Source organism: Bacidia gigantensis (assembly GCF_019456465.1).
Source record: "Bacidia gigantensis strain McMullin 20006 chromosome Unknown contig_231, whole genome shotgun sequence".
Taxonomy (NCBI): domain Eukaryota; kingdom Fungi; phylum Ascomycota; class Lecanoromycetes; order Lecanorales; family Ramalinaceae; genus Bacidia; species Bacidia gigantensis.
The window spans coordinates 1,331,327-1,346,702 of NW_025408598.1; the positions used below are offsets into that span (position 1 = coordinate 1,331,327).

General features: G+C 49.7%; 4 protein-coding genes across 4 annotated transcripts; 3 read left to right on the forward strand and 1 right to left on the reverse strand.

The window, feature by feature from the left end:
* Window positions 1-521: 521 nt before the first annotated feature.
* KY384_004441 (uncharacterized protein) lies at window positions 522-4,224 on the forward strand (the record flags this gene model as incomplete). The annotated part of the gene is made up of 3 exons (XM_044812947.1): window positions 522-1,223; window positions 1,273-4,056; window positions 4,114-4,224. 3 exons carry the CDS (start codon window positions 522-524, stop codon window positions 4,222-4,224), a joined length of 3,597 nt encoding a protein of 1,198 aa, XP_044670367.1.
* A 425-nt stretch (window positions 4,225-4,649) lies between these two features.
* KY384_004442 (uncharacterized protein) lies at window positions 4,650-8,644 on the reverse strand (the record flags this gene model as incomplete). Its single annotated transcript, XM_044812948.1, has 2 exons — window positions 4,650-8,537; window positions 8,597-8,644. The coding sequence occupies 2 exons, from the start codon at window positions 8,642-8,644 to the stop codon at window positions 4,650-4,652; spliced, it is 3,936 nt and encodes a 1,311-aa protein (XP_044670368.1).
* Window positions 8,645-9,417: 773 nt separating this feature from the next.
* Window positions 9,418-11,606, forward strand: KY384_004443 (uncharacterized protein; the record flags this gene model as incomplete). The annotated part of the gene is made up of 4 exons (XM_044812949.1): window positions 9,418-9,445; window positions 9,501-10,777; window positions 10,827-11,492; window positions 11,544-11,606. The coding sequence occupies 4 exons, from the start codon at window positions 9,418-9,420 to the stop codon at window positions 11,604-11,606; spliced, it is 2,034 nt and encodes a 677-aa protein (XP_044670369.1).
* A 1,080-nt stretch (window positions 11,607-12,686) lies between these two features.
* On the forward strand, window positions 12,687-14,630 carry KY384_004444 (uncharacterized protein; the record flags this gene model as incomplete). The annotated part of the gene is made up of 4 exons (XM_044812950.1): window positions 12,687-12,753; window positions 12,810-14,059; window positions 14,182-14,195; window positions 14,258-14,630. The coding sequence occupies 4 exons, from the start codon at window positions 12,687-12,689 to the stop codon at window positions 14,628-14,630; spliced, it is 1,704 nt and encodes a 567-aa protein (XP_044670370.1).
* Between the last annotated feature and the right edge of the window lie 746 nt (window positions 14,631-15,376).

Here is a 15,376-nt window from a genome sequence, read left to right on the forward strand (position 1 = left end):
CTCCTCCAATGCGTCTCTTTGCGCCAATGGGCGATCCCGAACCAGCAGCATGTAGGCTACATGGAGAAAGACCCCAACCTACCAACGCTGCTCGTTTAGTCCTCTTGGAAGGTCAAATGGTCTTTACAATGTTTGAGGAGCTGAGGCAGGCAGCACGACCCGCTCTCGAGCTCACCTCCGCTATTCCTCCACCTCCATGCGCGGTGTTGAGAGAGCCACGGCACTGAAGATACGAATGTCTGGCGGCCTTATCCCTGGATATTTCTCTCCTAGGGACACCACAACTCTCCAGAAACAATATTTATACAAAAAGATTTATATTCTTAAAGGGCTAGACCTTCATTGCGTGTGAGTTAAACTTCCTTGGGCTGGGCCTAAAATTTCTGACGTCATTTGCTGTTGCCGATTCTGGTCAAGTGTCAAAGCTCCTTGTTTTACAGCTTTTAACCTGCTTCGTTTACTTTTCGTGGATGCCAACCATTGCTCACCAGCAGCTTGCTTCAATCTGAGTTCAGCTTGCTATGGCTGAACAGCAACAGCAGCACGCCCCTGGCGGCTACTATAGTGCAAGGAATAAAATCCCAGACATCAAGACTTTTGTGCAGAATTTGGACAAGGACAAGAAGGACCGAGACGCACGACTTGATGACCAGAAGAAAGCTCCAGGAGCTCCGCAGAAGGGTCAAAAGCAGGGCCTCGAGGATCAAAAGCAAAATGCTAGCTACAAGACCGTCACTGATCCTACAACTCAAAAGGAAGTCCAAATCGCTGACGTTGGTGAGGACTTTATGGAAAGAGTGAAGAACCCTCAACTGTCTGTTCCGAATGCAAATCTAGGGAAGGATACCACTGTCAAAACAGACCCTTCTCAAACAAATCCAGAGTACAAGGAGAACCAGGACATAACCGCACCGCCAGATCCCGTGGCCGAGGGTAGCACAACTGACGTGCCTATTCATGGCGAAAAAACGAATATCCTGTTCCATCCCACACCATCTGTCAGCTACGAGCCCATGTTCGCCATGTTGGAGACCCGAGCCGGTGGATTATGCATTGGCCTTTTGGTAGCTGTCATTGTGTTGGGGCGAATGTTTGGAGGCTCTTTACTTGGACTGATACCGCTCTCCATGTGCGTTGCATCCGGCGTTTGGCTATGGATGAAAGAGGTAGTACGAAGTGGCCGCGAAGTAGAATGGCAAAGTGAACAGACTCGAGGAGAGACGGTAAGCCAGCCAAATCAGGGGGCGCTCTGTTCAGTGATTAACCTGTTAGGCTGTGGCAAATCTGTTACCCGAATCTGTTGAATGGATGAATACATTCCTTAATATCGTTTGGGGCTTGATAAATCCGGACATGTTCGCTGGTGTTGCAGATACTCTGGAAGACGTTATGAAAGCATCCGTACCTGGAGTGATTGAGAATGTTCGGGTTGCGGAAATCAATCAAGGCAACAATCCTCTCCGTATTCTGAGCTTGCGCGCCCTGCCCGATACACACGTCAAAGAGCTCAAAGAAAGTATTCACGAAGAGAATAAGAAGACAAAAGATCCGCAAGAAGCTGCCGCAGACGAAGAAGGTGGGGATTATTACAACCTCGAATGCTCTGTAGCGTATCACGCGAAGCCCACAAGCGCAAAGGATACGTCCGCGAAAGCCCGCAATATGCACATGCAACTCGTCTTCTATCTCGGCGTCAAGGGACTCTTTGGTGTCCCCCTGCCAATATTCGTTGAACTTCAAAGTCTGGTGTGTACTGCACGCATAAGGTTGCAGATGACACCAGAGCCACCTTTCTTAAAGAATCTTACGTTTACACTCATGGGTGTTCCACAGGTTTCTGCTGGATGCATTCCGATGGTCGAAAAGGGCGTCAACATTTTGAATCTACCTCTGATCTCCAATTTTGTCAATTATGCCATCAGTGCAGCTGCGAGCATATACGTAGCCCCGAAGTCTATGTCCATAGATCTTGGTGCTATACTTCAGGGAGACGACATCTCGAAAGATACATTGGCTATGGGTGTTATGTGGATCCGAATCCACCGTGCCAGAGGTCTAAGCAAACAGGATCGACGTGGTAGCAAGGGAGGCGGCTCAGACCCTTACATAACCCTGTCATTTTCCAAATACGGCAAGCCGATGTACTGTACAAGAGTGATTACAGATGATTTGAACCCTATGTGGGAAGAGACTGCAGCGTTGCTTGTGACGCCAGAGCTTATCAAAGCTGACGAACAATTAAGTGTAGAACTTTGGGATTCTGATCGTTCTAGTGCGGATGACATCGTTGGCAAGATTGAACTATCGATGCAGAAAATGATCCAACATCCGGGTAAGATGTACCCTCAGATATCAAAACTTGCCGGGATGGAAGAAGGTAGCGAGATGCCTGGTGAACTGCACTGGGAAGTGGGATATTTCTCAAAACCAAAATTACGTCCGGCTCTGCGAACAGATGGCAAGAACAAAGCACTCCCTGATACGCTCAAGGATAAGCCCGAGCTGCAAGACGAGAAGGGCACGATCAATAATGAGCATCAAGACGCAGTAGCTCATACTCCGCCTGACCCCTTATGGCCCACCGGGATTTGCAGCATCATTGTTCACCAGATCGTCAATCTCGAATTAGAAAACATTTACGGCAGCCAAGGCAACCGGAAGGGCAGAGAGTTCGAGCCAGCGAAAGCTTTCGGCGAGAGTACCGAAGAAGTTGGCAAGGACCTGCCAAATAGCTACTGCACGATTCTTTTCAATGATCAATTGATATATCGTACACGAACGAAAGCTGTAAGCAACAAACCAATATTCAATGCTGGTACCGAGCGATTTGTCAGGGACTGGCGTTCGACCATTGCCACAGTAACTGTTCGTGACCAGCGGCATAGACAGCACGATCCCATCCTAGGTGTGGTGCCTCTACGCCTCTCTGACATCCTATCTACGAGCTCCCAAGTAACCCGGTGGTACCCGCTGGACGGGGGCATCGGGTTCGGACGCGTCAGGATATCGCTGCTTTTCAGAAGTGTCGAGACCCGCTTACCGCCCAATATGCTTGGGTGGGAAGTGGGTACATTTGAATTCACGTCGAAGAGGATATTGGCGACGGGATATCACCACAGTGCAAAACTGAAGATGCGAACAGGGGGTAGCATTGGTCAGATCGCCAGACAGCAGTGCAAGGCTCTCGAAGAAGGGGACGGTGTTTTCTGGGACATCTCGGAAAGCAATAAAAAGAGCAGAATCCGCCTTCCCGTAAAGTACCGTTATCGGTCTCCGGTCGTCATTGAGTTCCACAATTCTGGAAAGCGAGGGGCTGCTGCTTATTCGATCATCTGGCTTCACCACCTTGTGGACAACGCAGCGGAAAACATTAATATCCCAATATGGACAACGAAGAACCCTGCTAGACTGACTCAGAATTATGTCACGGAGGAGAATGTCAAAGCTAAGGAAACCCCGGGCTTAGAAGATCTCCAAGAGGTCGGTCGGCTGCAATTTCGATGTCAATTTAAAGCAGGCACAGACGAAGATCATGAGGCGTTTGTCACAGACAACGACTCCAGAGAAACGTACGAGACCTGGGAGGCATGCCTTGCAGAAGGTGTGCGAGAACGCCAGGTGCGCCAAGAAGTGCCCCCCATGGTGGAGGATCTGCACGAGAAGTCATTGACTGAAGGCCGCGACGTGCTGAAGGAGGCTGATGACGAAGAACGCAAGAAATGGCTGGCGAAGGATGGGGAGGATTGGAGTGGTGCCTTTACGCATGATCCAAAGGCTTACACCGACTCTGCTGGCCGTAAACGCGCTGAGCCAGGCGCTGATAAGCCTATTCATGATCCTCACGACCCGAGCGATGACGATGACAACGTTCCTGATGATGCAGTAGATGACGATAGTGATTCTTCTTCTGATCTTGGTATTCAGGATGCGGACAACAAAGGTGACGCAAATGATATGAATGGAAACGCGGCAGCAGGATCCATGAAACAAGAAGAGGCGAACAAGAAGACTGAGAAGAGGAAGCACAGGGGTTTATTGCAGTGGAAGCCTGTGAGAGTACGTCAATGAGTGTTCCTCGTTGCAAGGCTAGGGCATGCTAACGAGAAGAAACAGAACCTGGCGTTCGCCAAAGACGAAGCGAAATTCGCGGCGAGAAGGGTAAACAAGAAGCTTACTGGCGGCCTGCAGGGACGGGAGCCTGATGTCGAGACGGAAACTGGATGACCTATCATTACGCATTTTGTATAAACACTTATTCTTAATGAGAGTATTTGTCGAGTCGTGTATTATTAAGCAGACATTGTGGACTATAATGCCCATTGTACAAGAACGGAGGTAGCCTCTATTCGAAAGATGTTAGCAGTGCTTATTACTCCTCCACTGCATGTCATTACTTTGGGTGCTTATGCCTAAACCAGCGTACTTGCATAGACTTAGACATGGGCAGAGCAGGACCTAACAATGGCAGGTGAGCCGTACTCGGGACCGGTGTTGGATGTACAAAGTTTACTCTATATGCAGTATTTACCATGTCTGCTTCACACGCACCGAAAATGCTTACATCTGAAACTGGGTATCTTCAGGCTCATCGTAACTCATTGCTGACTCCATTCCCAATGAGAACCCCAGAAAAAAGGATATTGTCCCATCTAAACATCACTGGCAAAGCCTACTCTTTTCTTCTTTGAAGGTTTCGAACAATCGTGAGCGTCTTCGAGGCCGTTCTGATTGGCGTGCCCATTGGTGCTGCCTTCGGAAGCTGTCATACTATCCGACGAATTTTGAGGTCCAACAGGTGTATTAGCAGCCTTTGGCTTGATCGACTTGACCACGTCTTTGTCCATACACATCCATTGTGATGATGCAGGTAAGCAGGAATCTGCATTATCTGTGCGCTTTCTCTTTTGTCCGTGAGGAGCAGCCTTGAATTCATCCGAGTCTGAAGCATCATCTTCTGCTTCCTGCAATAATGCCTCCAGTGCTGATCCCTCGGTTTTCTTGATGCCTAGCTTTATAGTCTTCTTCGTTTCCATAGGGAAAATTAGATCTGCATATGGATTATCAGGGTCAATACCATTCTTGCGAGCTTGACCAAAGAGCTTGATGGGAGTTTTTAGCTCTGCTACTTGCTTCTCAACATGGTGGATCTCCGAAGGTGAAAGAGGCAGCAGCGACGCATTCTTGATGATGGCTGTCATTGGTTCGTCGTCTAGTAAGCTATTTTCTGCCTTCTTGTGCTCCTGTACTGTCATATTTTTCCGCCGTTGAAGCATTTGATCCTCGAGGGTTCCTTTCAAGACTATAGTCTCTACATAGACCGGCCGAGTCTGACCAATTCGATGGGCGCGTTTTATCGCCTGTGCCTCAACGTTAGGCTGCCAGATCGGATTGACAAAGAATACTCGCGATGCACTCGCTATGTGCAGGCCGTGTGCTGCCTCCTTAATGTTCATAAGCATGACGCGAAAGGTTGGCGCGGTATTAAATGTCGCGATATAGGCGCTCTTGAGGGCAAGGTCTAGTGTTTGTGTGTATATAAGGTACCGCACACCAATCAGATCAAATGCTTGGGCTATGTAGTAGGCAATATGATCGCCTTCGTAGAACACCAGTATCTTTTCCTGTTTGTATGTCGCAATGACTTTGTCGAGTAAATAGCTAAGCTTAGCCGATGCCGTTCCGCGGAGGCTGCTGTAAAATATGTGCGAGTCAGATGGAGGGACTGCGACTGGTTTGGACGGTTTCAAAGCAGACTTCATAGGTGGCTGAGAGTTCACTAGGCCGTTCCCACTGTCGATTTGAGCCCTTCCTAGATCCTTGATCTTCACCGGGCTTAGCGAAGCTTTTGCTTTTGATAATGTGAGACGGTCTGATATCTTGGGTTGCCCCGATGAATATTGGGCTGGCGTTCTCTTATTCTCATTCCTCTGCGGCTTTTTCGATGTTTTATTTTGCCCCTGCTTCGTACTCTTCGGCTGCTCCGAAAGCATTTTCTCATTCCGTTTCTCTTTCGCGTTCTGCGATGTCTGCCAGGCATTGAGCATGCTCACCTGACCCATATTTGAGAGATCCTCAAGCAGCTTCGCTCCGTCTCGGTAAATGTTTTTATCAACCCAAGTCTGGGCTTTACATAATTGTGTAGCCCCTATGAGCAAAGGATCAGATGGCATCCGAGGGACCAAGGACCAACTTTCGCGGCCTTCGAGTGGGAAGTTATCCACGTAGATACCTAGCTCATGTAGCACAGAGAATGCCTTCCATGAATGAGATGATAGCATAATCTCGCCGCATTCGATGGCTTGGTGGAGTAAAGCATGGTCAAAATTGGTTCTATCCTCATTGAGAGCGGCATGTTCACGATGGCCCTCTAAGTATTTACGAGATATCTCTAAGGTCTTTGAAATTTCTTCGACACTGAAGCCTGTCCAGTAGAAACAAGACTGGCGAAGGTTATTGATCAATTGATGAAGCGCGGGCCTGTTTTTCTGGTGATGCATGTAGTCAGAGTCTTCTCGCTCGGAAGTCACAGCATTGGCTATCAACGAAATGAGAAATGCATTTTGGCTTAGCTTATCTTGCCACTTTGGTTCAACATAGGCTATCTGATTAAGCAAAGGAGGTAGTGGGACTTCCGCTTCAATGTCTTCAATCCGATGACGAAGAAAAAGGCTGTCTAAAAGGTTGCGAAGAGAGGTCGGCTTCCGTCTGCCTTGTTTGTCTGGTATGATGTAGGAGGTCCAGTTGGCTGAATCCTCCTTTGAACTATTGGCCCAGGGTTTGACTTTGAAGAACTTGGTCACAAGTAAACCAAGATTGGCAAGGTCTTTCTTTTCCTGATCTAGGGCAGGGTTTCTCTTTCTGGCCTCTAGTAGCATTTGGGTACTTGTCGAGCTGGACGTCTTAGACGTCTCGTATGCCGCAGTATCCACCTCAACCCCTAAGAGGCCTCTTGATGGGGTGCCACTAAGAAGCCATTTACGTTCAACCGTCAACTCGGACAGCGCCTGACACACCCTATTGGTTCCAGTGGCAAATTCATGCCCTTCATCCATGATTATGCGGAGAAAGTGTAAATCTCGGAGTGGTGAATGATAGTCAATATCAGCAGTGCAATGGCATCTTCTGTGTGAAGGACAAGTGCAATTGACAGTTAAGGAAGGGGACATCTCCTGCTCAAACCGCGGTCGTGTAAGGAGAATGATATCGTAAGGTAGAAGTTGCGAGGCTGCAGGCATCATGACGTCCTCTTTAGTATCAAGGCACAGAATGTTGAACGTTCCTGGGTCGAAATGCTGCGCTATCTCCCGTTGCCATTGGCTAAGCAAGTTTCGAGGTACTACTATAATGGTAGCAGAACAGAGCTGAAAATATTTGGATGGCTTCTGGTTCGCTTGTCTGAAATGGTGTCGCTTGGGTGGTGGTGGTATCTCATAACGCCCAACATTCTCTTCAAGGATCGACAAGCAAGCCTGATGATCTTCTCCCGATCGCGATAAATCGTCAAGAAAAGGTTTCCAGGGAATTTGAGCATGGCTGATGGCAGAAGCCGTCATTTGTAGCAGGGAGCCGGTGGTCGGCCGCACAGGATGAAGGCCACAAGAGTACTGCGGCGGAATCGCCGGCCAATGTCCTTTTGTTGCCAGGATGACTGACAGACTGATCAATGTCTTACCGAAGCCCATAGATTCGGCAACGACACCGCCCTTCACATCCTCGTAGACATTCAACTTTTTCAGTATTTTGCCGGTTTGGTAATCGTAAAGAATTGTGTTTTCCATTGGACCAATTATCTGGGCGTATCGGGGATCTGGTGTCGTCCGTGGCTGCACTTCTCTCCTTATCATGGTTGCCGCTGTCCGCTTTTGATACGGGTAGAGCTGAGTTATTAGTGGTTTAAGGCCGTTAGGCTCGAAGAGGCTGTCAATGGCATCCTGGGAAGCGGGGCAGGATACCACAAGGGAGGTAGCATCCGGCGACGGTATCGTATTGAATAGGTAGAAGAGCGAGCAAGTTTCCTCATCAGACCTGGACTGAAAATCAAGGGACCTGCATGGGGCATCTAAAGGTTTGGTAGCTTCCCAAGCTTTTGTAGAAATATCGAGACATTTCAATGTCTGCTCCATGCGTTTTTGTAGTGGTCGATCGGTGCGGTCGACCCTGCGTCTTCCAACATCATCGGTAAGCGCAAAAATACGGACCGACGAGCGCTCTTCGTCAACGTAATTACGTCGACAGACAGCGCGGACCCATTCATTCTTGATCAATTGAGCTACAGGCTCCTTCTTATCAAAGACCCGATCGGTCTCACGAGGATCAATCAGAGTCCACTCATCATAGAACACGCCTTTGATGACAAGAGTACCGACTGGGATATAATTTTCAGCAGGTAGCAAGAAGTCGTACGTGGGGCTCTCCAAAATGTGGGATAGACTGCCATCCCCACTAGACTTTGGAAATGAGTGGGGCCGCTGGTCGAAGGAAGTGTCGCTACTCCGCAGAGGAGATTCGCCTGAGGCAGTACTACTGGCATCGGTAGCCTGAGAGAAATGTTAGCAGAGTGGTAGCTCTCCTGAACCTTTTCGTCTTGCCATCTCACAACTGGGGTCAAGGGCTGAATGCTGTCGCATGCCGCACTCCAAGCCATCGCCGTCACGACTCATGAAGTGGAAGGATGTCAAGTCATGAGGTATTCACTTTTGCAAGTAAATTTGCAGGAAGCAAAACATCTCCAGGAAAGTTGCACGTCGTACCATGCCTGGTGTGCCTCCCAAGGAATATGAACTCGGCGATAAAGTCGGAGATCGGACTAGCGTACAGCCCCCTAGTTCCAGGCCAGCGAAAGGCGTAGTTGGACCCTAATTTCTGAATTGGTAGCTACGCGGAAGCAGGAGAGCAGTTAGGGAGAGTAGCTAGGATTACACGGTACATGGATGACTACAGGCCCTGCATGTTGCTAGACCATTTGCATAAAGCTTTTCACGATAAAGCTTCCTTTGGAATCTTGGCTGTTGGCATTCAATAAAAGACGGGCCATGTGCCATCAAGCTGCACGACGACAAGAGCTTGTAAGCCTCCTTGCAAGGGGGTAGCAAGTGGCCCAACATGGACGCTGGGTGGCGCTGTCGGTCGGAGGGCAGACTTTGCCATGCTGGTGATGGCCAGAGCCGGCTCATCTCAAAGGGCTCAAGGGGGAGCCCCGCAATGCCTGACAGCTCGGGTGAGGGGCAATGGCGCTCTGCATAGCCAAGCTGCCCCAAGCCCGAAGCTATAAGACATGTGCCATCCCCTCACGTGTATAGGGAGAGGAATCACCAAGCCTTATTAATTCACAATCCCAAGCATCTAGAAATACATATTCTCACGACTACAGACAGTGCCTTACGCGCGATGAGTGAAGGCGTCGTGCAGCCTCCCACCATGAAGGTGGCCGAGGCGCACAACATAGGTAAGAGCTCACTGCAGTCCCTAGCGTGTCACCACTGAGCTGTACATCTATGAAGATACCCACCATGTGCCGAAACCAATGTTTGAGTATGATGAATTATCCGGATACCACCGAAATTACCTAACAATGAGCAGAAAACATCCCTCAAAACCTCACATTGGCTCCTTTGATGAGTACCAGTCCATGTACAAGGAGTCGATCGAGCAGCCTCACAAGTTCTGGGCCAAATTGGCCAGAGATCTCTTGACTTGGGAGCGAGACTTTCAGACTGTCCATTCCGGGTCTTTCGCGAATGGCGACAACGGGTGGTTCCTCGAGGGAAGGCTGAATGCATCGTATAATTGCGTCGATCGCCATGCCTTCAAGGACCCAGACAAGCCCGCGATCATTTACGAAGCGGACGAACCGAACGAAGGACGGACTATCTCGTATGGGGAGTTGCTGCGCGAGGTTTCGAAGCTTGCTTGGACCCTCAAGACCATGGGTGTGAAGAAAGGGGACACTGTAGCTCTTTATTTACCCATGGTCCCCGAAGCCGTGATTGCATTCCTTGCCTGTACTCGGATCGGTGCTGTTCACTCTGTTGTTTTTGCGGGCTTCTCCTCAGACTCCCTCCGCGACCGGGTTATTGACGCTAACTCCAAAGTCGTCATTACCAGCGACGAGGGCAAAAGAGGGGGCAAGATCATTGGCACCAAGAAAATCGTCGATGATGCTCTGAAGCAATGCCCTGATGTCACTCACTGCTTGGTGTTCAAGCGGACTGGCGCGGATCTGTCAAAGAATTGGACGCAAGGAAGAGATTTTTGGTGGCATGAGGAAGCTGAAAAATACCCTGCTTATATTGCACCAGAATCGATGAATTCTGAAGATCCACTTTTCCTGCTCTACACTTCTGGCTCAACCGGAAAGCCCAAAGGCGTTATGCATACCACAGCAGGCTACCTGCTGGGAGCGGCCGCAACTGGCAAGTACGTTTTTGACATCCACGACACGGACAAATTCTTTTGTGGTGGAGACGTCGGCTGGATAACGGGACATACATACGTCGTGTATGCCCCACTGCTTCTTGGTATTGCTACGGTCGTATTTGAAGGAACACCGGCATATCCGAATTTCTCACGCTACTGGGAGGTCATTGACAAGCACCAAGTGACACAATTTTATGTCGCACCAACAGCCCTGAGGTTACTGAAGCGAGCGGGTGACTCGCATGCGAAGCAACCTATGAAGCATCTTCGCGTCCTGGGATCTGTTGGCGAGCCCATAGCAGCTGAGGTCTGGAAATGGTACTTTGAGATCGTTGGCAAAGAGGAGGCTCATATTGTCGACGTGAGGCTTGTAAATTTTCAATGGAGCCGACAGCGCTGACCTTTAGTAGACATACTGGCAGACGGAAACGGGTTCTCACGTCATCACCCCATTAGGTGGAGTAACACCGACAAAACCAGGAAGCGCAACCTTTCCATTTTTCGGGATCGAGCCAGCCATTATCGACCCAGTGTCCGGAAAAGAGCTTGAAGGAAACGACGTCGAAGGGGTACTGGCATTCAAGCAGCCTTGGCCAAGTATGGCACGCACTGTGTGGGGCGCTCACAAGAGATACATGGACACTTACCTCAATGTGTACAAGGGATATTATTTCACTGGAGATGGTGCAGGACGCGATCACGAAGGCTATTATTGGATTCGGGGGAGAGTCGACGATGTCGTCAATGTGTCCGGTCACAGACTGTCGACGGCAGAGATTGAGGCAGCCCTGCTCGAGCATCATCAAGTCGCTGAGGCTGCTGTGGTTGGTATCACCGACGAGCTGACAGGGCAGGCCGTAAATGCCTTTGTGTCACTGAAGACAGAGAATGAAAATAATGATCAAGTGAAGAAAGACATGATCCTGCAGGTGCGGAAATCAATAGGCCCTTTTGCTGCGCCAAAGGGTATCTTCATAGTGGATGACCTGCCAAAGACGAGATCTGGAAAGATAATGAGGCGCATCCTTCGCAAGATACTATCAGGAGAAGAAGATTCACTGGGAGATACGTCAACGGTAGGAAATGTCACCCTACACTTTCGAATACCATGCTAATGTTAGCCATAGCTCTCCGATCCTAGCGTCGTTGACAAGATCATCGAGACCGTTCAGACTTCCCGAAAGAAATGAAGGATGTATGATGGGTTGGGGACAGAAGTAGAGCAGGGACGGTTCATAGCTGGCTGCCTCATTGTGGGCTTTTTCTAATGGAGAATGTCATCCACGATCCTGAGTAAATACCCACAGGCTCCGTAAATATGCATTCGCCTGCTTGTACGATGGTGATCAGACCTGACGCAGAATGCATTCTAGAACAGCCTGTCTTGAAGGTCGGTCAGCAAAGATAGCTTATAAGCAGTCTGATAGAGCTACAGCAACCCGGGTCATATGGCATGGCCATTGGATTCCGTACAACATTTCGGTGTATGACTATGTGCACAGCCTATGCAATGGGTAGAAACAATGATTTTGGCGACAGAACTGTCGCAGGTCGCACTGTGGTAGCGGCGGAAGTGGCTGAAAATGATATAACAGGCTAGCGCTTGAGTAGGCCGTTCTAGGCAGGAGCACCAGACCGCCGACGCCTGCAGGTGGTTGCTAGGCCGTCCTCCAACATACCACCAGTGACCAATCAAGCCCTTTGCCCCTGCATAGTTACCGACCACTTGTGCACGATAATCATTCACCTACTATCCTTTCCGTCTCATACTCTCTGTAACCTGTCCTCCTATTCTTGTCGACTGTTTCACTCTACCTAGATCATTCTGCGACTGACCTGCCGCATCTGACTTGCGGGTGACAACCAAGCACTCACACACGCACAGCACCGGCGGATGAAGGAGTATTAGTCTGGTGGCTGATGCTTTCCTTCTAAAACTTGTTCAGGAAAAGGTAAACGGAAGGCCGAGAGAGCGTGGCGCCCTTTCTAGCCAAGCCCGGCCAAGCTGACTGCATAATAGTCCCATCTCGTACTCCTCCGCTCTCCCACGCCCGCCGGCGATCTCGACCTTCCACTTCCAGAACGCTCGCTGACTACACCGCAAATTGCTCTGTACTTCGCTCGCTTTGCCGACTGACACTCTTTCATCAACTCCGTCAAGCAGAGTACTTCCATAATCACTATTCTGGATGACAAAAGCCTCATAGTACCGCCCCGGCTTCTCTTTCATCTCACCCTGAGACCCTTTGACCCGTAATCCTCCCTTCAGTATGAAAGTTCCATGGCGAATATTCGATACCCTGGCTGGCATCTACCTATCATTCGCCCTCGTTGACGGTATGACAGCGTGCTGGATGGTTCAGTGTAGAACATCGTGACTGACAGCAATCTAGCGCACTCGTTCAGCCGCGATCCACTGAATTACCTCTCCATAGTTGAAAATGCTACCATCCAGACTCCATCGCATCGTGTACATTCATATTCAACCTTCGACCTGCATTTCGGTCTTCGCAGCAACAATCAGCGGCTTAGATTGACCTTGGAACCCAACCAGGATATCATAGCCGATGGCGCATCCGTTAAATACCTGAGTCCCGAGGGCGAGTTAGTACGGTCGGAACCAATAGACAGGCATGCGCACCGCATCTTCAAAGGAGACGCCTGGATACAAGAAAGCAACGGGCACTGGTCAAGCGTTGGATGGGCGAGGGTAATGATCAAGAGTGATGGCATAAGCCCGCTTTTTGAGGGAGTCTTTACTATTGGGCGTGATCACCATCATGTCCAACTCCGCTCTCACTATATGGCGACGAGACATGAGCTTGACCCTATAGCGGAAGATGTCGGACTAGAATACATGGTAATTTTCCGGGATTCAGACGTGGGCCGCAAGGTGCAATCAGAGCACTTGGAGCTGAAAAGGTCGGCCCTGGCGGACAGGTCTTGTCACTCCGAAAAACTACATTTCAACGCTGATCCGTCGCAAACCGTCTTGAAACGAGATACCGGAACTTGGGGCGCGACGTCTTTCAACTCTTTGTTTGGCAAGAGACAGATTGATACCAATGGTATTCCTACAGGTGGGAACTCTGGTGGTGTCAATCTGAAGAACTCCATCGGAAAGAAAGACGGATGCCCTTCTACCCGTAAGGTGGCTTTGATTGGTGTTGCGACTGACTGCAGTTACACCGGCACGTTCAACTCTACAGAAAGTGCGCATGCAAATGTCATACAACAAATCTCTAGTGCTTCAAGTCTTTACGAGCGAAGCTTCAACATATCGCTTGGTTTGCAGAATCTTACAGTCAGCAATACGACCTGTCCAGGCACGCCTCCAGCGGCAACGCCCTGGAATCAAGGCTGCGGAGGAAATCAAACCATCACAGACCGCTTGAACACTTTCTCCACCTGGCGAGGTCAGCAAAAAGATAACAATGCGTACTGGATGCTTCTAACAAACTGCCGTACTGGGTCTGAGGTGGGATTGTCCTGGCTCGGTCAGCTATGTGTTAGTGACGTCGCCCAAAATTCTGGAGAAACGGTCAGTGGAGCTTGTGTTGTCGCAAAGACATCAACCGAATGGCAAGTTATGGCGCACGAATCTGGTCACACTTTTGGCGCCGTCCACGATTGTGATTCTCAGGTCTGCGCATCCTCGGATTCTGTCAACTCCCAACAGTGTTGTCCTCTTAGTGGATCAACTTGTGACGCAGGATCTCAGTATATCATGAACCCCTCTACTACTGATAACATCCACGACTTTAGCCCTTGCTCGATCGGTAACATTTGTGCAGCACTTGGTCGCAACAGTGTGAAATCAACTTGTCTGTCGGACAACAAGGGCGTCACAACAATCACCGGCCATCAATGCGGCAATGGGATTGTCGAGGAGGACGAGGATTGTGACTGCGGCGGCGATGAAAGCTGTGGAAACAATGCTTGCTGCGATCCTAAGAGTTGCAAATTTAAGAGCGGTGCGGTCTGCGACGACTCCAATGAAGACTGCTGTAAAGGTTGTCAATTTGCGTCTAACGGTACCGTCTGTCGAGCTAGCACCGGCGAATGCGATCCTCAAGAGATTTGCAGCGGAGGTTCCCCCACATGTCCTACTGACCAGAATGCTCCCGACGGGCAGAGTTGTGGCAAAGGCTCTGACCATCTACAGTGCGCTAGTGGACAATGCACATCAAGGCATCAGCAGTGCAAGACATTGATGGGCTCGTATACGCAGAAAAATGACACTTACGCTTGCAACAGCCAAGACTGCACGCTTTCTTGCGCCTCGCCCGACTTTGGCCCTGGCGTTTGCTATCAAATGCAACAGAATTTCCTAGACGGTACTCCCTGCGGTGGCGGCGGAAAATGCTCAAATGTAAGTGAACTGCATACAGTATTGTTCTCCTCTTTGCTAATGAGATTCTTCAGGGTCAATGTAAAGGCTCCTCAACCGCCAAGGAGATTGGTAGTTGGATTTCTGACAACAAACCCCTCGTCATTGGAATATGTAGTGCTATCGGAGGCCTGATCCTCCTTTCGATTCTTGGCTGTATCGTCAGGAAATGTAGGAAACCTCGGCGTTCGAGGAGGACTCAGCCGACTATGCCAGCGATGCACCAAGGCGGATGGGCTGGCGGTACGCCTCCACACATGAGCGGAGCACGAGGCGGTAGGGGTGGAGGATATCCTCCTGGATGGGGAGGGCAGTGGCAGCCTCCGCCGCCCTCATATCAGCAACCGAGTGTACGGTATGCATAAAATTTGGTTCACATTGCATCTGATTTGGAGAGCGGAATCGGGCATAGCATCTTCGACTGGGAGGTTAACGTGGCACGATATTGCATGCATGGTAAATTTTGAAAGAGTGTGGTCCAAGTAGGGCAACTATATCGTTCTTGGTAGATTAGTGAGACATGATCAATTATTCTAAAGACGACATTCACCTAGATAGTCTCCTGTCTCA